This window comes from Hylobates moloch, unplaced genomic scaffold (genome assembly GCF_009828535.3).
Source record: "Hylobates moloch isolate HMO894 unplaced genomic scaffold, HMol_V3 SCAFFOLD_2, whole genome shotgun sequence".
NCBI lineage: Eukaryota > Metazoa > Chordata > Mammalia > Primates > Hylobatidae > Hylobates > Hylobates moloch.
The window spans coordinates 27004516-27028694 of record NW_026652277.1 but is presented as its reverse complement, the minus strand read 5'-3'; the positions used below and the strand labels follow the sequence as shown (position 1 = coordinate 27028694).

At 35.7% G+C, this 24179-nt stretch overlaps 1 protein-coding gene across 8 annotated transcripts in view; it reads left to right on the top strand.

Moving 5' to 3' along the window:
* The window catches only part of GSTCD (glutathione S-transferase C-terminal domain containing), a 166607-nt gene that overhangs the window by 6125 nt on the left and 136303 nt on the right, over nt 1-24179 (top strand). For 7 of the 8 annotated variants that reach the window (XR_009211340.1, XR_009211341.1, XR_009211342.1 and 4 more), the window contains exons 2-5: nt 2838-3284; nt 4297-4764; nt 11722-11973; nt 14576-14669. Coding sequence is in view for 5 of the 8 variants with exons in the window: in XM_032173241.2 (XP_032029132.1) it covers nt 2859-3284; nt 4297-4764; nt 11722-11973; nt 14576-14669 (1240 nt within the window). In the remaining 3 variants the exon portion in view is untranslated. Of the gene's footprint in view, nt 1-2421; nt 2505-2837; nt 3285-4296; nt 4765-11721; nt 11974-14575; nt 14670-24179 lie in introns of those variants that run through there. The other variant, XM_032173494.2, reaches the window with a different exon arrangement.

Below are 24179 nucleotides of genomic sequence, written 5' to 3'. Positions count from 1 at the left end.
GCATTTTCTCTCAGGCATCTCATTAATTTTTAGATATCACCATGGGCAGGTTATTGCTATTCTGTTTTGCTGACATTTAGCATTTTATTAAGTGCTAACAGTGAGAAGAGTTTATAGAATATGTCTGAAACCCTATTTTCATATTCTTATGTGCCTTGCAACGTTGCAAATATCGGCATACTTTTAAAAAATATATTTCTACATATCTTAAAAGCTATTAAATAGCATGGTTTTGTTTCCAGTTTTTAAAAAGTGTTAGGATGAGCCTCATAATTACTATTTTTTAGACTGTTGGGCAAATGATGAAATCAGTCATGTTTTCTTTCAAATCTGCTTTCTTGAAACACTTAGGGGTCAGTCTTCTTTTTACTCTCCTACCATCAGGAGAGTGAGTCCAGAGCAAACTCCTCAAAAAGACTGTTAATTCCTGGAAAGTGCGGTTGGTTCTTTTTGCCCTAGTGTTGTTACAGATCTCACTTTGTTTGACTGTTTTTAACGACTTATGGCATAAAGGTGTTATATTAATAATGAAAATATTTCCAGAGCTCTATTCAGCTTTATAAAAAAAAACCCTGTGAACTTTGATCTTTAATAAATACCTTTTTGTTTTAAAATTATCTCTCGGTGACAAAAATTTAAAAAACATAAGCTCAGGGAGAAAATGGCATCTGTAAGTTAAAAAGTTGTTGCTTTTACAGTATATAAAATAATTTTCCCCCAGATAATCTTTTAAGAAGTAACAAATCATGGTATGTATCTGTTATATTTTAATAGAAGAAATATAAAATAAAGCAGTAGTGATTATTTGTATTATTAAGAAACTTTCTAAGATAATACTTTACTAACTATATTTTTTATAATGGATTATAAGTTCTTTAATTTTAAAAAATGAAGAACTAAGAAGCTTAAAGTGTTTAGGTATTGTTTCAGATTTTTTTAAAAAAGGAATTTAAAATATTAAAGAAAATTTATTATGATGAAGGTTTTCTAAAATTAAGTGTACACTAACATTTTGAATACACTTACAAGAGATGCATGTGTACTTTTTAAAAGCTTTTAAAGTAATTTTCCTTCTCATATGTCATGTTTCTGGTACGCATTTCCATGGTGAATGCTTTTAAAGAGTGCCATCTAGTGTCAGTTTTGGAATTCTAATTTATGGATTAGAACATTGGGAATTTTTGACCCAGGAAATGTATAAACATAAAAAGACAGGACAATTGATAAAAATCTTAAAGAATATGACTTGAAAATAGCCATGAAGAATCTGACCTCAAGACTGTGTGTGTTTGCACCTTTAACCAGTGTGTATATTTATCTCTGCTTTCATTTGTCAAATACTGCTTGCTTATATATATAATAAGCCTATAAAGCCGTGAACAAAAAATTTTTACTCATGGAACATTCTAGTTGGAGGAGACAAATAATAAATCACCATAGCAATAAGCGCTATGGAGAAAAAACATAGATGGAAATAGGTTTTTTTCCAGGGAGTGTGGGGATTGGGGTTTGTGATTTAAATTGAGTAGTCAGGGAGGATCTCAGTAAGAAGTTGCCATTGAATAAATAAATACCTGAAGGAAGTGAGGAAGTGTTCTAGGTACTGGAAACACCAAGTGCAAAGGCCCTGATGTGGGAATGTACCTAGTGTTTTAGCAAGGGTCCCCAACCCCTGGTCCCAGGACTAGTACCCATCTGTGACCTGTTAGGAACCCCACCTCAAAGTGGGAGGTGAGTGGCAGGTGAGCCAGCATTACTGCCTGAACGGCGCCTCCTGTCAGATCAGCAGCGGCATCAGATTCTCATAGGAGCTCCAACCCTCTTAACTGCACGTAGGAGGGATCTAGGTTGCACGCTCCTTATGATAATCTAATGCCTGATGATCTGAGGTGAAACAGTTTCATCCAGAAACCATCCCCATCCCCCCACCAACCTCCCATGGAAGAATTATCTTTCATGAAACTGGTCCGTGGTGCCAAGAATGTTGGAGATGGCTGTTTTAGAGGAGTAACAATCTACTTTGGCTGGGGCAGTGAGCAATGAAGACAGTTAATGAGACAAACTCAGAGACATAAAGGAGGACTCGATCAAGGAGATTTTCGTGGGCTGTTGCAGAAACTTTGGCTTTTTTCTAAGGGGGATGGGAAGACCTTGGAGGGTTTGGTTATGGGGATGTGAAGGAACAGAATGGTGTAACCTGAGATGGGAAGGCACATAAGGAGCAGGTTTGAGGGGTGGGAGAGAATAAGGAACTGGATTTTGGACATGTTAACTTTAAGATGTCTCAGCTATCAGTATCCATGTTATGGGGAAATTTAAATATTTTTATATTATCATTCAGCACTCAGCGGCTATCACTTACTTGAGGAGAATCCACTTCTCCTGAGAGAACGAATATCCCCTCCCTATTATTTTGTAGGGTCATAAAAAAGAAGCAGTATGGAAGGACCAGCACTGTCAAAACTTCTCAAGGATATTATCCCCAGACAGCTCTCAGTATCTTGGTTAAGTTATTTCCCCTTCTATTTATCTCCTGTTCTCACCTATAGTGAGACCCCAAAGTACTTGATTGGGAGGGCTCTATTGCAAAGCACTGGGGTTTGCTCATTTTAAAGGGGCTGGGTGTAAATTTTCCTCTAATGCTAGTTAACTGCACAGGGTGGAATTTTTTTCTTTTGGAAGTCATTTAGTCAGTCTTCAGAAACAAGCCTTATAGCATTATTATCTACTGCAAATTTTTACTGATTTCTAGAACAGGCTTTTGAAACATTCATCTTTTATTTTAGCTTCTAAATGATTATATTCTAAGACCATAATCACTTCAATTTTTACTTTAGGTGACCCAATGAAAGAAGAAAATGAAAGCCATAAAGAAAAGTCTTACAGAAGAAGAATACCTATACCTGGACTTTTCTCACCAAACAAAAGGATGCATCTTTCCTCTTCATACATCTGTAACTTTATTTCTGTTATCTTACTGTGACTGTAAAATCTTTAAAATTTGCTTAGTTGTCACCAAAGAAGTGAGTACAGATAGTTCACTACTAAGAGATGATCTGATCCAGGATATTGAAATACAGATTATTTCAAGGCAGGAGCTCCCACCAATAGTCCAGAATTGCTGTTTGCCTGCAGTAGTAGAACGATCAGACAATTTTTGTAGAGCAGGACTTGCTGTTGTATTGAGACACATAATCCAGAAATCTTATGAAGCAGACCCCTTAAAGAAGGAACTTTTGGAACTTCTGGGCTTTAAAAAGACTTGCTTGAAAGCCTGTGCTGAAGTAAGTATAATGTCTCTTTTCTGTTATTTGAAGCTACACAGTGATAACGTAATTACTTGACCATTTAATATTTTAACTTCCTATTAGGAATAAAAGTTTATTTATTTAAAAAAAACTCCAGTAACCAATGAAATAAAATAACCCTTTGATACAGTTTCAATATTTATCCCCTCCAAATTTCATGTTGAAATGTGATCCCCAATGTTGTTGGAGGTGGGACCTGGTAGGAGGTGTTTGGGTCATGGGGGCAGATGCCTCATAAATGGCTTGGTGCTCTTGCTGGGGTAATGAGTGAGTTCTTGCTCTATTAGTTCACGAGAGATCTAGCTGTTGAAAAGCGCCTGGTACCTCCTCCTTGCTCTCTCTTGCACCCATGTGACACGCCTGCTCTCCCTTTGCCTTCTACCATGACTAAAAGCTTCCTGAGGTCCTGATCAGAAGCAGATACTTCTTGTATAGCCTGCAGAACCATGAGCCAAATAAACCTCTTTCCTTTATAAATTACTCAGCCTCACCTATTCCTTTACAGCAATGCAAATGGGCTAATACACCCTTTACATGTGCCAATATTTCAGTGCAGTATTGAAAAATAAGAATTTAAGTCTTAATTTATAAAGTTTGGAGATATTTTTATAAAATAACTTTTTTTTCTTTATTTTAGTTATGTTGATTTTTAAATGGAATGTTTACATATAAATAGGAGCTCAAATAGCAATGCTTTGGAAGCCCTGCTTATTGTGGGGGCTGGGAGGAGGGTAGGACAGGGGAGGTATATTGTAAAGGCTCTGGGAAGTAATGATTTATTTAGTAAGGGGAATACAGGAATGCTAAACTTCCTTTGCTTAATGTTTTTACTTCTGAAGCACTGTGATGTGTCTCCTGATCCAACATAAAAGCCTAGCCCAGGGATGATTGAACTCAAAACTTATTTCCCAATAAGACAGTTATTTTTTCTCAAGTTATATTGAAATTACAAAATCCTTTCATTTCTTGTTTTGCTTTTGTTTTGTAGGTTAGTCAGTGGACCAGGCTATGTGAACTCACCATCCCTTTGGCTATTGAGAATTTTCTCAGAGACTCTTCTGACCAGCCCCCAACTATACCTATAGAAATACTACAGCTAGAGAAAAAGCTTAGTGAGCCTGTTAGAGTGCATAATGATGATAAACTACGCAGGCAGAAGCTCAAGCAACAGAAGGCTGATGGAGTTGGGCCTCCCCTTACTAAGGGAAAGGCAAAGAGCAAGGTCCACACACAGGAAACATCTGAAGAGTTGGATTCTTCATTCAAGAGTCTGGAACTGAAAGTGGCATTCTCAAAGCTCACAGTACAGGAAGAACCAGCTACTACCAACAGAGAGCCTTCTCACATCAGAAAAGCAAAAGCCTCCGACCTTCCACCTCTGGAGCATGTGTTTGCAGAAGGGCTTTACTTCACTCTGGCAGATATTGTGCTCTTGCCCTGTATCCATCATTTCTTGGTAAGGTTTCATCTGGACTGTACACATTACTATGAGTTTCAGTCTATGAAATTGCCTAGGTTTGAATTTCTATTTTACTTCTTATCGTCAATATGCTGCTAGGAAAGTTATTAATATCTTTCTCCATTTTCTTATCTGTAAAATGGAGATAATAATAGTACCTATCTAAAAGGAAAAATGTAAGGAACAAATTAAAGTTTGTGTGAAGTATGGAGAACAGTGCTTGGCACATAGTAAGCTCTCAATCAAAGTAATTACTATGACTTTTAATGTGAAGTTGCTAAAATGTTAACAATTGTTATTATTAATTTCAAGTTTCTGTTGTGATTACTTCCTAATAATAGAAGGTCCAAGTTGGCTCTGTGGTGCAATGGATAGTCCATTGGACGTCTGCTATTAGAGAGTCCAGTTAAAAAAAAAAAACTAAAAATCTTGTCAGCTAAATTTTATAATGAATTGTTAGTCACTTAAATTAATCTTATGTTAGGTATTATCAAATTGAAAATATTTTATTCTGACCTGTGTGCTTCTCTGTTCTCTCTGAGATTAAAGTAGCTCGCTCTGTTATTATGTGCTGGGGGAGAATAGATAGAACGTTTTCTGAGTAGGAAGATCTCTCTCTCTCTCTCTTTCTCTCTCTCTGTCTTACACACACACACTTGCACATGCATACACATGTGTACACACACATTCCCTCTGTGGAGGAAAAAAGAACAGGTGAAAATAATACCACAGCGAACATAGGAAGCTTAGCTCTCTGCAGCCTTCCAGTTGGTTTTCAAGAGCTGCATTGCTTTTTGCTTTTGTTTGGGCTTTTTTCTTGGAAGCATTTCCCCCTTTTCTCTACTAAGGAATCAGATATTAGATTTCATTCTCATTATATATCACTAACAATTCAGGTATCTCTATGGACAGAAGAGACTGCTATCGAAAATCTATGTATTTGAAGGCTTTGCTTCACAAGTAAACTCGGCAGTATTGATCAATTGTCATTTTCTTAAAGAACATTTCTCTTTTCCTCAAAATTGAACCAAATTTGGCAACCAAAACAATATAAAAAGAGAGAGATCCAGGAATTGTTTAGATGTTGATTGATATTTTAAATGCCAAATGTCATATGTCTTCATAGAGTCCATGGAGTTGAGTGGGAAGAAGACATTGATTTTTAATTTTTTTCCTAGTCAAATGATTTCTAGATTCTCTTCTCCATGATCCCTCTCTTCTGTTACCAAGTTCAGTCATTAGGGCAGTCATTTGATACATTATGAAGTACTTGGTCTTCTGTCTTCTTGACTTCTTTGGATAACTGTGTTTAAACTGATTCTCAAAATATTTTCCTTCGTTCCTTTGTATTTTTACTGGATTTTTTTTTTTTTTTTTTTTTGTGATGGAATCTCGCTCTGTCACCCAGGCTGAGTGCAGTGGTGTAATCTCAGCTCACTGCAACCTCTGCTTCCTGGGTTGAAGCAATTCTCCTGCCTCAGCCTCCCAAGTAGCTGGGATTACAGGTGCATGCCACCATGCCTGGCTAATTTTTGTATTTTTTAAGTAGAGACGGGATTTCACTATGTTGGCCAGGCTGGTCTCGAACTCCTGACCTTGTGATCCGCCCACCTCATATTTTCAGGAATTAATCTTTCTTTGTTAAACCCTTGATATTTGTTATATTTTTCTCTTTAAATCATCTTGGGTAATAAAGTAGTCATTTTAATTCATATAGTGGTTATGTTGGGAAGCCTTTTTGCTTGCATTAACATACATTGAGGTGAATGGAGTGGCCATCCAAATGATCAGAATCAGGATCAAGTTCAACATCCGTAATCAAGGTCCAGTTACCAGAAGCATAAAACTGAATCTAGGGACAGAATATTTAGTCGCAGAAATAAAGTCAAGGACATAAAAGTAAGAGTCAATTTTGCTAAGTCAAGGTTTGAATTACTAAGGGTCAAAATTATAAGAACTAGGGAAAATACCCAGTTCTGCTAAACAGAATAAAACCAAAGATGGAAAACAATAACAAGTAGAATGGATGAGGTGTTTTGTTTTGTTTTTTTTTTAATTTGTCAGAGACAAACATGGAAGGGCTAAGGTATTATATATAAACCTGCTGCAAGCTCTTCCTTTTCAGAAAATACTTTATTATTTTACAAAGTTAACCCCTGATGGCTCAGCACCTCATAAGGAAAGGGGCCTGACAATACCCTCTCCTCTGGAAAGTCTTAGAAATAGATTTAAAAGGAATAAATTAATATGTACACTCATGTTTCCCCCCCTTCAATTTATTTGCTAGAATTTTCTAGTAGATAGCATATCAACATTATGGGAGAAATAGCAATGAATAGCTATACTAGGGCAAAATCCTACTGTTCCAATACTAGAAGATTGTATATTATTTTTCAATTGCTACTAGTAAGCAAGTACACTTTGACAGAAATATTTAAAACATTATTGTATGCCTATAAGACAGAAAGTTGCATTGTATCATTTTATAAAATCTTGTAATTTGAACACTTATGATTTAATTTTCTACATTTTAACTTCTAATGCTTTGAATTGAGTTTAAATACACACACACACACATACACACAGACATCTTTATTAGCTTAGGTAAAATCATTCCTCTTTTAGAAATTGATTTTTTAGCAAAACTGAATACCTCTTCCTGTGTTGCCTTTGGCATAAAATTGGGAACCTCACTTTTTGCTGGCATATTGCAAAAATGGTGGATGCCACTTATTTAGTGGTAAATTTGTATTTTCTGTGTCTACTCCTATTCATTAGGTCCTCAAGAGCTTTTAGCTTTAACTCACTAGTTCTAATTTATAAGTAAAAAACAGAGAGCTGGGATTATATTTTCATTTAGATAGGTTGTTTACTGTTTTTTCTCTGCTTACACTGCTCACCTAAACATCTGTGAGTATATTTTCAAAAAAAGAGGTATAACTAAGGAAATGATATAAAATAAGAACAAAATATTTTATGTAATAAGTGATTGTAAAGGAATGCAAAGGAGGAGATATTTTGAATAGGTGCAACATCTTGCTTCTCTTTTTATTCAGACAAATTTTTCTGCCCTTTATTGACAATTAACTACAGTTACTAAAATATTATTTTCGCTTTGATAGCTATACTTTTTTTTTAAACCTTTGTTTTAAAAATAAATTATCTTTTTTTTCTTGCCCTTAAAGAACTCTGTGATATTTATAATGGCTTTGATCTTATGAGCCAGGTAACTATTTGGTAATCATTTCTTATGAAGAAATTTAATTTTCATTTCACAGAGTTTTCATTAGCAGCTTCCTTAAATATATCTTCATGAGTGTAATGAATGTGGTTCAGTACCTTCTGAGCTATCTGGATATTAGTAGAGTGGCCTGGCATGTTGATAAATGGAGTGACCTGTCAGAGTAAACCTCCTCAATTTCTTGTAAACATGAATTATTATTATTTAATTGCAACTTCATTTCAAAAGAAAGATGCCACCTACATCTAACAAATAAAAATAAGTCACTAGAAAGAAGAGTACAGGAAAGATGAGGAAAAGAGAAAATTTCTAGTGTCATTATCATGTCTAAAGATCCATTCCCTTAGCACCTAATCTGTTTGCAAGCAATTCAGAATTCTTGAGAGAACTAATAAACTTTTTGGCTCTCAGGGTACCTTAGAGAGTATTTTTCAAACATTTTTTTTTTACTTTAACTCAGTAAATACAGATGGCCCCCGATATCCATTGGTTCTGTATTCATGTATTCAACCAACTGCAGATTTAAAATATTTGGAAAAAAAATTGCATCTGTACTGAACATGTACTGACTTTTTTCTTGTCATGATCCCCTAAACAATACAGAATAACAATTATTTGCACAGTGTTTATATTGTATTAGGTATTAGAAGTAATCTAGGATTTAAAGTATAGGAGAGGATGTGTATAGGTTATATGGAAATACTATACCATTTTATATCAAGGACATGAGTATGAGTATCTGTGGATTTGGGTATCTGATACAGGTCTTGGAACCAATCCTCCGTGGATACTGAGGGACAACTGTAATACATTTTACAAGTTGGATAAGTATAGAAATAAATGTATATCTTTAAATAATATGTAAAAAAAATATAAATAATTACAAAATAACTTAAAGGATGTGTACTCTGATATTTTCTATTTCGTTTTTTAAAAACCTACTATGTTGATTTCACAACCCCTAAATGAGTGATAAATAGCAACTTGAAAAATACTAATGAGGGGATTATTCTCTGAAGGTAACAAATGGATTCTTTATCATTTGTTCCATTCATTCAACAGGGTATTATTTGCAAGGCAGTGTTTTAAGTGCTTCAGTATTCAAAGAGAGTTACAGTCCTTGTTCTTATAATCAATTACTTGTGCTCATTTAATCTTAAAGTCCACTTAAAATACAGTAATAATATATATGTATGAATTTTTTATTAATTTTCTGTCCTTTCTGTCTCATGCTCTGGTATTATTGTGAAATATATTTGTAGAGATTTCCTTTGACTTGACCTTTTTATTTAAAGGTCATAATCTGTTCATAATCTGTTCATAATCATTAGTCATAATGTGTTTGTGACATCATAATGGTTTCTACGGAAACATTTGTTGCCTCAAAGAAGCAAGAACACTCTAAATTTTAAAGAAAATAGAATTTGGTGGCAGTGCTAGAGAGAAAGCATCTGACCAAGAGAAAACAAAAATATGAGTTTGTATCAGGAAGAACAATTTAAAATTTTTCTAATTTGAAAAAATAAAAGTCTTACTTTAAGTGCTGCTTTATAAAAAAAATCTAAATAGTGCTAGTTATCTTTTTTAGTTTTAAATATTTACAATTTTCTCTTTTATTTTTTTACTATTTTCTTTAGTAAAATGTTCTCCTTACCTCATTGTGTAATTTTTAAAAATATGGTTCTGAAAGATGCTTCTTACATTATTGGTAAGGAATATCATTTAGATTCTGCCTAATAGTTCACACATACAGAGAAGATAGTTTCACACACACACAAAAATGGAACTTTAGATCACTATTAATAGTACAAGCTCTCCATTTTTACACTTCTGCAGTGAGCTACCAAATTTCTGTGAGACCCCTCAAAATACATCAATGATTGTAGACTACAGATATTAAATTGTGATAATTTAAACGTGTTACATTATTTGTGTTGAGGAAGTTAATACTTATTTTAATTCTTTCCCCATTAACCACTTAAACTAATTTGCATAAGTATATATTAAGGATTTTAGGTTTTTGATATAATGTCCAATTAACTCTCTATATGCAGTGTGTTAAGAACTTATCAAGTATATAGAGGGTCAGGAACAGAGGAATGTGTTCATGGCCATGAATTATAGATTAAAGGGTTTCCAGATTGGAATGCAGTTGATTACAGAGGAGTTCTTAGAGAGGGTTAAAAACATACTACCAATGAAAGATGTAGACAATTGAATATAAGATGTAAAGTTTTCCAAAATGATTTTCAGTTGTACTATTTATAGACATTTGCAAATGCCATTGTTATTTATATTGATTCTTTTTGGAATTATTATATTCTTTTTCTATTGATGGTTGTTTTCCATTGTATAGATGTACCACAGTTTATCTATTCATCTACTGAAGGGCATCTTGGTTAATTCCAAGTTTTGGCAATTATGAATAAAGATGCTATTAACATCTATCTGTGTTCAGGTTTTTGTGTGGACATAAATTTTCAACTCATTTGAAGCACAATCACTGGATTGTATGGTAAGAGTATATTTACCTTTGTAAGGAACTACCAAACTGTCTTTCAAAGTGGCTGTACTATTTTTCATTCCCACCAGCAATGAATGAGAGTTCCTGTTGTTCCACATGCACACCATCATTTGGAGTTGTCAGTGTTTTGGATTTTTGCCATTCCGATAGGTGGCATTTCCTTGTTTTAACTTGTAATTCTCTACTGATCTATGATGATGAGCATTTTTTTTATATACTTAGCTGCCATCTGTGTATCTTTTTTGGTTGTCTACTCAGATCTTTTGCTCATTTTAATTGTGTTGTTCATTTTCTCATTGCTGAGTTCCTCCAATTTTTATGCTATGAAATGAATCATAAAAACATATAAGACACATCACTAAAGAAGATATACAAATGGCAGATAATCACATGAAAAGTTGCTCAACATCATTAATCATAGGGAAATGCAAATTAAAATTACAGTGAGACACTGCTATATACCCACAAGAATGACTAAAATCAAACAGACTGATAATACCAAGGTTTGACAAGTTGTGAGGAGATACTGGAACCTCCATGGATTGCTAGTGGGAATTGTAAAATGGAAGGGCAACCATGGAGAAGATTTTAATTTCTTTAAAAGTTAAATATACAGTTACCATAAAACCTAGCAATTTGACTCTTGGATTTCCAAAGAAATGAAAAACAGTTCCACATAAACACTGCTACATTATAATGTATAGCAACATTATTTATAATAACCAACAACTGGAAACATGCAAATATCTATCAACCAGTGAATGAGTAAGCAAAATATAGTATATCCACACAATAACTACTAGTCATAATAAAAAGAAACAAACGACTGGTCAATGTAACCATATGGATTAACTTCAAAAGCATAATACTAAGTGATAAAAGAAAACCACATTTTATGATTCCATTTGTATGAAATTCTAGAAAAGGCAAAATTATAAACACAGAAAGCCGATCAGTGGTTGTCTGCAACTGACTGTGGTAGCAGAGATTGAGTGCAAATGGTTACAAGGGAAATTTCGGAGGTGACGTAAGTGTTCTAAAACTAGATGGTTGCATAACTGCATACATTTACTACAACTCATTGTTTGAACTATACACTTAAATGTGTGAATGTTGTGGTTTGTAAAGTTAACACAGCTATTATAAACAAAATATATATAATAATATGTTTTATTATTTTCCTACCTAGGTAATTATCAGCAGGAAATTTTCTGAGAAGCTGGTAGAATTTCCATTGCTAGCGTCTTGGTACCAGAGGATTCAGGAAGTGCCAAGAGTAAAAACAGCAGCTTCTAAGTGTGGGATCCAATTTCTCCATTTACCAAAGTTGTTGACAACCTCAACTGAACAGCATCCAAACTTAAGTGAAGTCCCAGATGTAGAAGAGCAAAGCGATCCTTTATTTATAGGAGGACCAAGACCAACCATGGCCAAGTTAATGGTACTTAATTATTAACATTTTCTTTGAAAAATTCTATGTGATAATATTGCTGAGCATTCTACTCCAACTTGTAATCATTTGTTGATATTATTTTTGTTATAAATTTTATTTGTAGCTTTCTTCACTCTTTACCAGTTAATATTTCTGCTACTTTTTTCATTTATGTGAAGTATACTAAATTGAAAACTTTTAGTATTATGTATTTTTGGAGCCAAAGTAAGTCACAATATATACTTTCAATAAGCACTTTTCTCAAAACTTTTTTTTTTTTTTTTTTATTCAGGATATTGACCAAGGTAGCATCATACCTGGTCAAGTATATTATTTTAACATAATCTTTTTCTGTTGTGAAGTTTTGGTCTCAGCCTTTTTTAGTTTGGATAATGATTGCAAGTTAAAGAAATATAAAGATGAGCCTGGGCGTAGTAGCTTACACCTGTGATCGCAGCACTTTGAGAGACTGAGGCAGGTGGGTCACTTGAGGTCAGGAGTTCGAGACCAGTCTGGGCAACATGGCAAAAACCCCATCTCTACTAAAATTACAAAAATCAGCTGGGTGTGGTGGCACGTGCCTCTGGTCCCAGCTATGCAGGAGGCTGAGGCACCAGAATAGCTTGAACTTGGGAGGGCAGAGGTTGCAGTGAGCCGAGATTGTGCCGCTCTACTCCAGCCTGGGCAACAAAGTGAGACTCTGTCTTGGAAAAAAAAAAAAAAAAAGAAAAGAAATATAAAGATTAGTATCTCAATTTACTTTAAGGTTTTGTTTAAATTTACAATTTTTGAATTCTTTGAATTTTATTTTTACTTTAACCTTTGATTTTAATGTTTTTGTTACATAAAAGCCTGGGCGACAGAGTGAAACCCTGTTTAAAAAAAAAAAAAAAGAATGCATATGCTTTATTTTTTTCTCCTTGGGGCATAATTTGTTTTCAGTAGTACTAATTGTAAAGTTTTCAACAATGGGCTTTCCTTTCCCTAACATTTGAAATGATTTGCGAAAATATTTTGCTTTTAATAGGTGATGTGAGGATTTATTTGAATAGAGAATTCATGAAGTAATTTAAGTTATCCGTCAAGTTACACTGGAAAAATATTCATTATATTTCCCTATTTGGGTTAGGAAGTATTTGAGTTCTGTAGTTAACAGGGTTTATTGATTTAGAAATGGACAGGAAGACTTTGGTAAGGATACCAATCCCTTAACTCTTCAGCTAAGCTCTGTGGCCTATTGATTAAGTAATGAAACATGATTATATAGTTGATTTTAGAAGTTATTGAGGCATGTCTAGATTTTGATGTGTCTTGATTATATGACTACACTGCCAAGGGACCTCTGGTTCACCTCTTGAGTGGATATGCAACTTCTTTTGGAAATGATGAAAATATCTTAAAATAGATAGTGGCAATGATTGAACAATTGTGAATATTATAAAAACCACTGAATTGGATACTTTAAAAGGATAAATTATATGGTATTAATATACATATTATATCTCAATATAGTTGTGTTTTTTAAAAGACCCTAAGGTAAGAATGAGTTTAGTGAAATGAGAAATAGCAAGAAGGTCAGTGTGGCTAGACTGAAGAAGATAGAAGACAGGTAGATGATGTCAGAGAGATGTGTTTGTCTTTCTGGAGGCAAATCAGTGCTCTGGGCTTGTAGATCAATAGCCATATCTCTAGCCCTAATGAAAGATTATTTGTACTATTTTCTTTGGGATACAAATTCAGCTAGTTTTTATAACGGAAAGTAATCTCATAAACTGATACAAAGCATTCGATGCTGGAGTCTCACAGATTTTTTATTTGAATAGGTTATTCTTAAAGATAAAAATAACAGAGCCATGGAGATATCTAGAAATAGATATAGATATAGATATAGATATAGATATAGATATAGATATATAGATATAGACTGTGGACCTGGAATGTGATTGGAAGGGGTCTGTGAATCCATGTGTATGCCATGCCACTGTACATAGATCAAATAAACAAATGTACAGCTTCTAAGATGGAGAAGGATCCTGAAAATTTTTTAATATATTGAAAAGTGGTCCTAATTCTTGAAATATTGGGAACCATTTGGTTACACGAGAGGAATTTTTCTCTAGTGACATTAAAGGCACTTATAAAAGACTAGTATGAGTGGTGTTTTGCGGTATGTGTTAAAGTGGTAGCTTTTAGGCTGTGGTGGTTTTCATATATGTAAAGGGAGACTTTGATGGACATATGCAGAGTTCTTTTTTTATTAGTTCTATGTGGATTGTTTTTGATAACATTTTTATCCTCAGCTGAACTTTCTCTTTGATATCCAATATATTTCTAGGTAGCTTATTACTTCTATGGATTTTCTAGTAATAATTTTAAAATAGCATTACTTTTTATTATCTCAATATTAAAAAATAGGACAGTAACTGTGATGTCAAAATACTCAACACATGGTATTTTTATTTAATTAAAATATGTATTTTGGGGAATAGCTGATGATTATTACTATTTATCATCCTCCTTACCAATATAGAAATATAATTTTTTAGCCTTCAATAATATAATGAGACTATATTAATTCCTTAATTTAGAAAGAGGCTATTTCCTTTTCTAGGAAAAGGGCATTGAAGTGATGTTTTCTCCCCACCCTTGCCCTACTTGGACTCTTGATTGGAATGTTCTCCCTGCAGCAGTCAGCCCAAAGGAAGGTGAGTTTTCTTTTTTCTTTAAGTTTTATTCATAATTTGGATACTGTCTTCAGATCTGTCTTCCAATTCTCTAAATCTCCCTTTGGCTTTATCTAACATTCTGATTACACTATCAGTTGAGTTTTCATTTTATTTTTATTATGAAAATTATATATACACACACCATTTAGATTTAATATTTCTCACACTTTTCTACATTTGTTTTATTTGTTACTGTTTTATCTTTGCTGACATATTTTGATTTTGTTTTGTTTTGTTTTAATTATACTTTAAGTTCTAAGGTACATGTGCACAATGTGCAGGTTTGTTACATATGTATACATGTGCCATGTTGGTGTGCTGCACTCTTTAACTCGTCATTTACATTAGGTATATCTCCTAATGCTATCCCTCCCCACTCCCCCTACCCCACAACAGGCCCCGGTGTGTGATGTTCCCCTTCCTGTGTCCAAGTGTTCTCATTGTTCAGTTCACACCTATGAACGAGAACATGCGGCGTTTGCTTTTTCTCCTTGTGATAGTTTACTGAGGATGATAGTTTCCAGCTTCATCCATGTCCCTAAAAAGGACGTGAACTCATCCTTTTTTATGGCTGCATAGTATTCCATGGTGTGTATGTGCCACATTTTCTTAATCCAGTCTATCATTGATGGACATTTGGGTTGGTTCCAAGTCCTTGCTATTGTGAATAGTGCCGCAATAAACATACATGTGCATGTGTCTTTATAGCAGCATGATTTATAATCCTTTGGGTATATACCCAGTAACGAGATGGCTGCGTCAAATGGTATTTCTAGTTTTAGCTCCTTGAGGAATCACCACACTGTCTTCCACAATGGTTAAACTAGTTTACAGTCCCACCAACAGTGTAAAAGTGTTCCTGTTTCTCCACATCGTGTCCAGCACCTGTTGTTTCCTGACTTTTTAATGATCGCCATTCTAACTGGTGTGAGATGATATCTCATTATGATTTGCATTTCTCTGATGGCCAGTGATGATGAGCATTTTTTCATGTATCTTTTGGCTGCATAAATGTCTTCTTTAGAGAAGTGTCTGTTCATATCCTTCACCCACTTTTCGATGGGGTTGTTTGTTTTTTTCTTGTAAATTTGTTTCAGTTCATTGTAGATTCTGTATATTAGCCCTTTGTCAGATGAGTAGATTGCAAATATTTTCTCCCATTCTTGTAGGTTGCCTGTTCACTCTGATGGTAGTTTCTTTTGCTGTGCAGAAGCTCTTTAGTTTAATTAGATCCCATTTGTCAATTTTGGCTTTTGTTGCCATTGCTTTTGGTGTTTTTGACATGAAGTCCTTGCCCATGCCTATGTCCTGAATGGTATTGCCTAGGTTTTCTTCTAGGGTTTTTATGGTTTTAGGTCTAACATTTAAGTCTTCAATCCATCTTGAATTAATTTTTGTATAAGGTGTAAGGAAGGGATCCAGTTTCAGCTTTCTACATATGGCTAGCCAGTTTTCCCAGCACCATGTATTAAATAAGAAATCCTTTCCCCATTGCCTGTTTTTGTCAGGTTTGTCAAAGATCAGATGGTTGTAGATGTATGGTATTATTTCTGAGGGCTCTGTTCTGTTCCATTAGTCTATATCTCTGTTTTGGTACCAGTACCGTGCTGTTTTGGTTACTGTAGCCTTGTAGTATAGTTTGAAGTCAGGTAGTGTGATGCCTCCAGCTTTCTTTTGGCTTAGGATTGTCTTGGCAATGCAGGCTCTTTTTTGGTTCCATATGAACTTTAAAGTAGTTTTTTCCAATTCTGTGAAGAAAGTCATTGGTAGCTTGATGGGGATGGCATTGAATCTATAAATTACCTTGGGCAGTATGGCCATTTTCATGATATTGATTCTTCCTATCCATGAGCATGGAATGTTCTTCAATTTGTTTGTGTCCTCTTTTATTTTGTTGAGCAGTGGTTTGTAGTTCTCCTTGAAGAGGTCCTTCACATCCCTTGTAAGTTGGATTCCTAGGTGTTTTATTCTCTTTGTAGCAATTGTGAATGGGATTTCACTCATGATTTGTCTCTCTGTTTGTCTGTTACTGGTGTATAGGAATGCTCATGATTTTTGCACATTAATTTTGTATTCTGAGACTTTGCTGAAGTTGCTTATCAGCTTAAGGAGATTTTGGGCTGAGACGATGGAGTTTTCTAAATATACAATCATGTCATCTGCAAACAGGGACAATTTGACTTCCTCTTTTCCTAATTGAATGCCCTTTATTTCCTTCTCCTGCCTGATTGCCCTGGCTAGAACTTCCAACACTATGTTAAATAGGAATGGTGAGAGAGGGCATCCCTGTCTTGTGCCAGTTTTCAAAGGGAATGCTTCCAGTTTTTGGCCATTTAGTATGATATTGGCTGTGGGTTTGTCATAAATAGCTCTTATTATTTTGAGATACATCTCATCAATACTTAATTTATTGAGAGTTTTTAGCATGAAGTGCTGTTGAATTTTGTCAAAGGCCTTTTCTGCATCTATTGAGATAATCATGTGGTTTTTGTCTTTGGTTCTGTTTATATGCTGGATTACGTTTATTGATTTGCGTATGTTGAACCAGCCTTGCATCCCAGCGACGAAGCCCACTTGATCATGGTGGATAAGCTTTTTGATGTGCTGCTGGATTCGGTTTTCCAGTATTTTATTGAGGATTTTTGTATCAATGTTCATCAGGGATATTGGTCTAAAATTCTTTTTTTGTTTTGTCTCTGGCAGGCTTTGGTATCAGGATGATGCTGGCCTCATAAAATGAGTTAGGTAGGATTCCCTCTTTTTCTATTGATTGGAATAGTTTCAGAAGGAATGGTACCAGCTCCTCCTTGTACCTCTGGTAGAATTCAGCTGTGAATCTGTCTGGTCCTGGACTTTTTTTGGTTGGTAGGCTATTAATTATTGCCTCAATTTCAGAGCCTGTTTTGGTCTATTCAGAGATTCAACTTCTTCCTGGTTTAGTCTTGGGAGGGTGTATTTGTCGAGGAATTTATCCATTTCTTCTAAATTTTCTAGTTTATTTGCATAGAGGTATTTATAGTATTCTCTGATAGTAGTTTGTATTTCTGTGGGATCGGTGGTGATATCCCCTTTATCATTTTTTATTGCGTCTATTTGATTCTTCTCTCGTTTCTTTTTTATTAGTCTTGCCAGCGGTCTATCAATTTTGTTGATCTTTTCAAAAAACCAGCTCCTGGATTCATTGATTTTTTGAAGGGTTTTTTGTGTCTCTATCTCCTTCAGTGCTCCTCTGATCTCAGTTATTTCTTGCCTTCTGCTGGCTTTTGAATGTGTTTGCTCTTGCTTCTCTAGTTCTTTGAATTGTGATGTTAGGATGTCAACTTTAGATCTTTCCTGCTTTCTCTTGTGGGCATTTAGTGCTATAAATTTCCCTCTACACCCTGCTTTAAATGTGTCCCAGAGATTCTGGGATGTTGTGTCTTTGTTCTCATTGGTTTCAAAGAACATCTTTATTTCTGCCTTCATTTCGTTATGTACCCTGTAGTCATTCAGGAGCAGGTTGTTCAGTTTCCATGTAGTTGAGCAGTTTTGAGTGAGTTTCTTAATGCTGAGTTCTAGTTTGATTGCACTGTGGTCTGAGACAGTTTGTTATAATTTCTGTTCTTTTACATTTGCTGAGGAGTGCTTTACTTCCAACCATGTGGTCAATTTTGGAATAAGTGCAGTGTGGTGCTGAGTAGAATGTATATTCTGTGATTTGGGGTGGAGAGTTCTGTAGATGTGTATTAGGTTCGCTTGGTGCAGAGCGGAGTTCAATTCCTGGATATCCTTGTTAACTTTCTGTCTCATTGATCTGTCTAATGTTGACAGTGGGGTGTTAAAGTCTCCCATTATTATTGTGTGGGAGTCTAAGTCTCTTTGTAGGTCTCTAAGGGCTTGCTTTATGAATCTGGGTGTTCCTGTATTGGGTGCATATATATTTAAGAGAGTTAGCTCTTCTTGTTGAATTGATCCATTTACCATTATGTAATGGTCTTCTTTGTCTCTTTTGATCTTTGTTGGTTTAAGGTCTGTTTTAACAGAGACTAGGATTGCAAACCCTGCCTTTTAATGTTTTCCATTTGCTTGGTAGATCTTCCTCCATCCCTTTATTTTGAGTCTATGTGTGTCTCTGCACGTCAGATGGGTCTCCTGAATACAGCACACTGATGGGTCTTGACTCTTTTTCCAATTTGCCAGTCTGTGTCTTTTAATTGGAGCATTTAGCCCATTTACATTAAGGTTAGTATTGTTATGTGTGAATTTGATCTTGTCATTATGATGTTAACTGGTTATTTTGCTTGTTAGTTGATGCAGTTTCTTCCTAGCATAGGTGGTCTTTAAAATTTGGCATGTTTTTGCAAGGGCTGGTACCGGTTGTTCCTTTCCATGTTTAGTGCTTCCTTCAGGAGCTCTTGTAGGGCAGGCCTGGTGGTGACAAAATCTCTCAGCATTTGCTTGTCTGTAAAGTATTTTATTTCTCCTTCACTTATGAAGCTTCATTTGGCTGGATATGAAATTCTGGGTTGAAAATTCTTTTCTTTAAGAAAGCTGAATATTGGCCCCCACTCTCTTCTGGCTTGTAGAATTTCTGCCGAGAGATCAGCTGTTAGTCTGATGGGCTTCCTTTTGTCGGTACCCCAACCTTTCTCTCTGGCTGCCCTTAACGTTTTTTCCTTCATTTCAACTTTGGTGAATCTGACAATTATGTGTCTTGGAGTTGCTTTTCTCGAAGAATATCTTTGTGGCATTCTCTGTATTTCCTGAAGTTGAATGTTGGCCTGCCTTGCTGAGTTGGGGAAGTTCTGCTGGATTATATCCTGCAGAGTGTTTTCCAACTTGGTTCCATTCTCCCTGTCACTTTCAGGTACACCAATCAGACATGGATTTGGTCTTTTCACATAGTCCCATATTTCTTGGGGGCTTTGTTCGTTTCTTTTTACTCTTTTTTCTCTAATCTTCTCTTCTTGCTTCATTGCATTCATTTGATCTTCAGTCACTGATTCCCTTTCTTCCATTTGATCGAATCGGCTACTGAAGCTTGTGCATTCATCATGTAGTTCTCTTGCCATGGTTTTCAGCTCCATCAGGTTATTTAAGGACTTCTCTACCCTGGTTATTCTAGTTAGCCATTTGTCTAATCTTTTTGCAAAGTTTTTAGCTTCTTTGCGATGGGTTCCTCCTTTAGCTCGGAGAAGTTTGATCATCTGAAGCCTTCTCTCAACTCGTCAAAGTCATTCTCTGTCCATCTTTGTTCTATTGCTGGGTAGGAGCTGCGTTCCTTTGGATGGGGAGAGGCGCTCTGAGTTTTAGAATTTTCAGCTTTTCTGCACTGTTTTTTCCCCATCTTTGTGGTTTTATCTACCTTTGATCTTTGATGATGGTGACATACAGATGGGGTTTTGGTGTGGATGTCCTTTCTGTTTGTTAGTTTTCCTTCTAACAGTCAGGACCCTCAGCTGCAAGTCTGTCGGAGTTTGCTGGAGTTCCACTCCAGATGCTGTTTGCCTGGGTATCAGCGGTGTAGGCTGCAGAACAGTGAATGTTGTTGAACAGCAAATGCTGCCTGATCGTTCCTCTGGAAGCTTCGTCTCAGAGGGGTACCCGGCCGTGTTAGGTGTCAGTCTGCCCCTACTGGGGGGTGCCTCCCAGTTAGTCTACTCAGGGGGTCAGGGACCCACTTGAGGAGGCAGTCTGTCCGTTCTCAGATCTCAAACTCCGTGCTGGGGGAACCACTACTCTCTTCAAAGCTGTACAGGGACATTTAAGTCTGCAGAGGTTTCTGCAGAGGGTTCCGCTGTGCCCTGCCCCTAGAGTTGGTGTCTACAGAGGCAGGCAGGCCTCCTTGAGCTACAGTGGACTCCACGCAGTTCGAGCTTCCAGGCCGCTTTGTTTCCCTACTGAAGCCTCAGCAATGGTGAGCGCCCCTTCCCCAGCCTTGCTGCTGCCTTGCAGTTCAATCTCAGACTGCTGTGCTAGCGATGAGTGAGGCTCCGTGGGTGTGGGACCCTCTGAGCCAGGCACGGGATATAATCTCCTGGTGTGCCGTTTGCTAAGACCATTGGAAAAGCACAGTATTAGGGTGGGAGTGACCCGATTTTCCAGGTGTGTGTGTCACCGCTTCCCTTGGCTAGGAAAGGGAATTCCCTGACCCCTTGTGCTTCCTGCGTGAGGCGATGCCTCGCCCTGCTTCGGCTCACACTCGGTGGGCAGCACCCACTGTCCTGCCCCCACTGTCCGACAAGCCCCAGTGAGATGAACCCGGTATGTCAGTTGGAAATGCAGAAATCACCCATCTTCTGCGTCACTCATGCTGGGAGCTGTAGAATGGAGCTGTTCCTATTTGGCCATCTTGGAACCGCCGCTGACATATTTTGAAAAAAAAAAAATTCCAGGTAACATGTCATACTTTAGGACTCATATTTTAAAAATATTGATATCTTAAATAATCACAATGCCATTATCATACCTAATAAAAATTAACAAACTTTAATGATCATCTATTGCCCAATTTATAACCCATTTTCTCCAATTGTTTAAAATATTGTTTTATTGTTTGGTTTTAAGGTAAATGATTATATTTTTCTTTGCTGGAAATTATTTTTGGTTTGTTTTTGTTTCTTTACAATTTTTTAAACAGTTATTTTATATTTTATATTTTGTATTTCTAATAGTTAATAGTTATTTTATATTTTGTACTTGTTATTTCTAATACTTAATGTTCATAGAGGTATAATTCTGCTGTTTGTTTTTTCTGTTGACTTTATTTCTGGTACCTTATTTTCCTGTGAGTTTTGTAATTTTAGACTGTGAATTCATTTGGGGTTACCTCAATTTGTGTTAATCTTGTGGGGCTTGGATTAAGGGTAAATTCCTACAGAAAGGGGTTATATTTGCTTATACCTACTAGGACTTAAGACCACTTAGCATTGGTTTTTCAGCTTCAGATTTCTTTTAAAAATGTTTAAATTTAATTATATTTGTTATTTTTTCATTGACACATAATAATTTTGCATATTTTGGGGGAACAGTGTGATATTTTGATACATGTATGCAATACGTAATGATCAAGTTAGTGTAATTAGCTTATTCATCATCTCAAACATTTATCATTTCTTTGTGTTAGGAACAGTCGAAATCTGCTCTTCCAGCTGTTTGAACTGTTATTAATTGTAATCACCAAACAGTGCTGTAGAACCCAGGAACATATTTTTCTTATCTAGCTGTAATTTTATATCCATTAACCAACTTATGGCTATACACCCTTTCCAGTCTCTAGTAACCACTATTCTACTCTCTAATTCTATGAGACCAACTTTTTTTACCTTCCATTTGGAAGTGAGAACATGTGATATTTGTCTCTCTGTGCCTGGTTTATTTTATTTAACATAATTTCCTCCAAGCTCATCCATGTTGCTGTGAATGACAAGATTTATTTCATTTTTATGGCTGGATAGTACTCCATCATATATATGTACCACATTTTCTTTATCTCTTTTTCTGTTGATGGACACTTAGGTTGATTCCATATCTTGCCTATTGTGAATAGTGCTGCAATAAACATGTAAGTGCAGATATCTCTTCACTATACTGATTTCTTTTCTTTTGGATATATATCCAGCAGTGGAATTGCTAGATCCTATAGTAGTTCTAATTTCATTTTTGAGAAAACTCCATACTGTGTTTCATAATGGCTGTACTAGTTTACATTCCTACCAACAGTATGTAAGAGTTTCCCTTTCTTTGCATCCTCACCATGTTATTTTTTGACTTTTTAATAATAGACATTCTAACTGGGATGAGAAGATATTGTGGGTTTGATTTGCATTTTCCTGATGACTACTTATTTATTTTTGCTATTTAGTTATTTGAATTCCCTGTGTATTCAGGATATTAATCTTTTGTTGGATGAATAGTTTGCAAATATTTTTTCTCTTTCTGCTGGTTGTCTCCACTTTGTTGACTGTTTCCTTTGCTGTATAGGTTTCTAGTTCAGTATAATTCTATTTGTCTATTTTTGCTTTTGTTGTCTATGCTTTTACAGTCTTATTCATAAAAACTTGCCCAGTCCAATGTCTAGAAGCATTCTCCTTATATTTTCTTCTAGTGGTTTTATAGTTTTGGGTCTTACATTTAAGTCTTTAATCCATTTTGAGTGGATTTTGGTGTATGATGAAAGATAAGGTCTACATATGGATATCCAGTTTTTCTAGTACCATTTATTGAAGAGACTGTCCTTTCCCCAGTGAATGTCCTTGATACCTCTGTAAAACATGAGTTGGCTATAAATGAGTGGAGATACACTTTGGATATTTGTCCTCTGTTAATGTCAAGTTGAAATTTGAACCCAAATGTTGAAAGTAGGATCTCAAGGCAAGTGTTTGGTTCATGGAGGCAGATTCCTTATGATTGGCTTTTTAACATTCTCATGGTAATGTGTGAGTTCTCACTCTTAGTTCCCATGAGAACTGGTTGTTGAAAAAAGCCTGGTACCTCCTCTACTGTCTCTCTCTTGCTCCCCATTGCTATGTGATGCCTGCTCCCCTTTGCTTTCTGCCATGAGTGGAAGCTTCCTAAAGACCCTTACCAGAAGCAGATGCTGACTTTATGCTTCTTGTACAGCCTGCAGAATTGTGAACCAAATAAACCTCTTTTCTTTATAAATTACCCAGCCTCAGATATTCCTTTATAGCAATATACAAATGGACAAAGACAAGTGGATTCATTTCTGGGTTCTCTATTCTGTTCCCTTGGTCTATGTGTCTATTTTTAATGCCAGTACCACACTATTATGGTTATTATAGCTTTGCAGTGTATTTGAAAATTAGGTTGTATGAGGCCTTCAGCTTTGTTCCTTTTGCTCAAGATTGCTTTGGCTATTCAGACGCTTCTGTGGTTATACATGAATTTTAGGATTTTTTTTCTATTTTTGTGAGGATTGTCATTAGTATTTTTATAGAGATTACACTGAATCTGTAGATCACTTTTGGTACTATGATCGTTTTTAACATATTAATTCTTCTGTTGCATGAACATGGATGTCTTTGTTTTTGTGTGTGTGTCCTCTTCAATTTCTTTTATCAGTGTTTTATAGTTTTTCTCTAAAAGTCTTTCACTTCTTTAGTTAAATTCATTTTTTTTTTCTTGTTTGTCTTGTTTGTTGTTCCTGTATACAGATGCTACAGAATTTTGCATGTTGATTTTGTATCCTGCAGTTTGGCTGAAATTGTTTATCAGTTCTAAGAGTTTCTTGATAGAGCTTTTTGGTAGGTTTTTCTATACGTAAGATTGTGTCATCTGCAAATAGGGACAGTTTGACTTCTTCCTTGCCAATTCGGATGCCCTTTATTTCTCTTGCCTAATTGCTCCGGCTAGGACTTAGTAGGATTCAGGAAGGTGAATAAGAGTGGTGAGAATGGGTAACCTTGTCTTGTTCCAATTCTTAGAGGAAAAGCTTTCAGTTTTCCCCATTCAGTATGATGTTAGCTATGGGTTTGACATATGACCTTT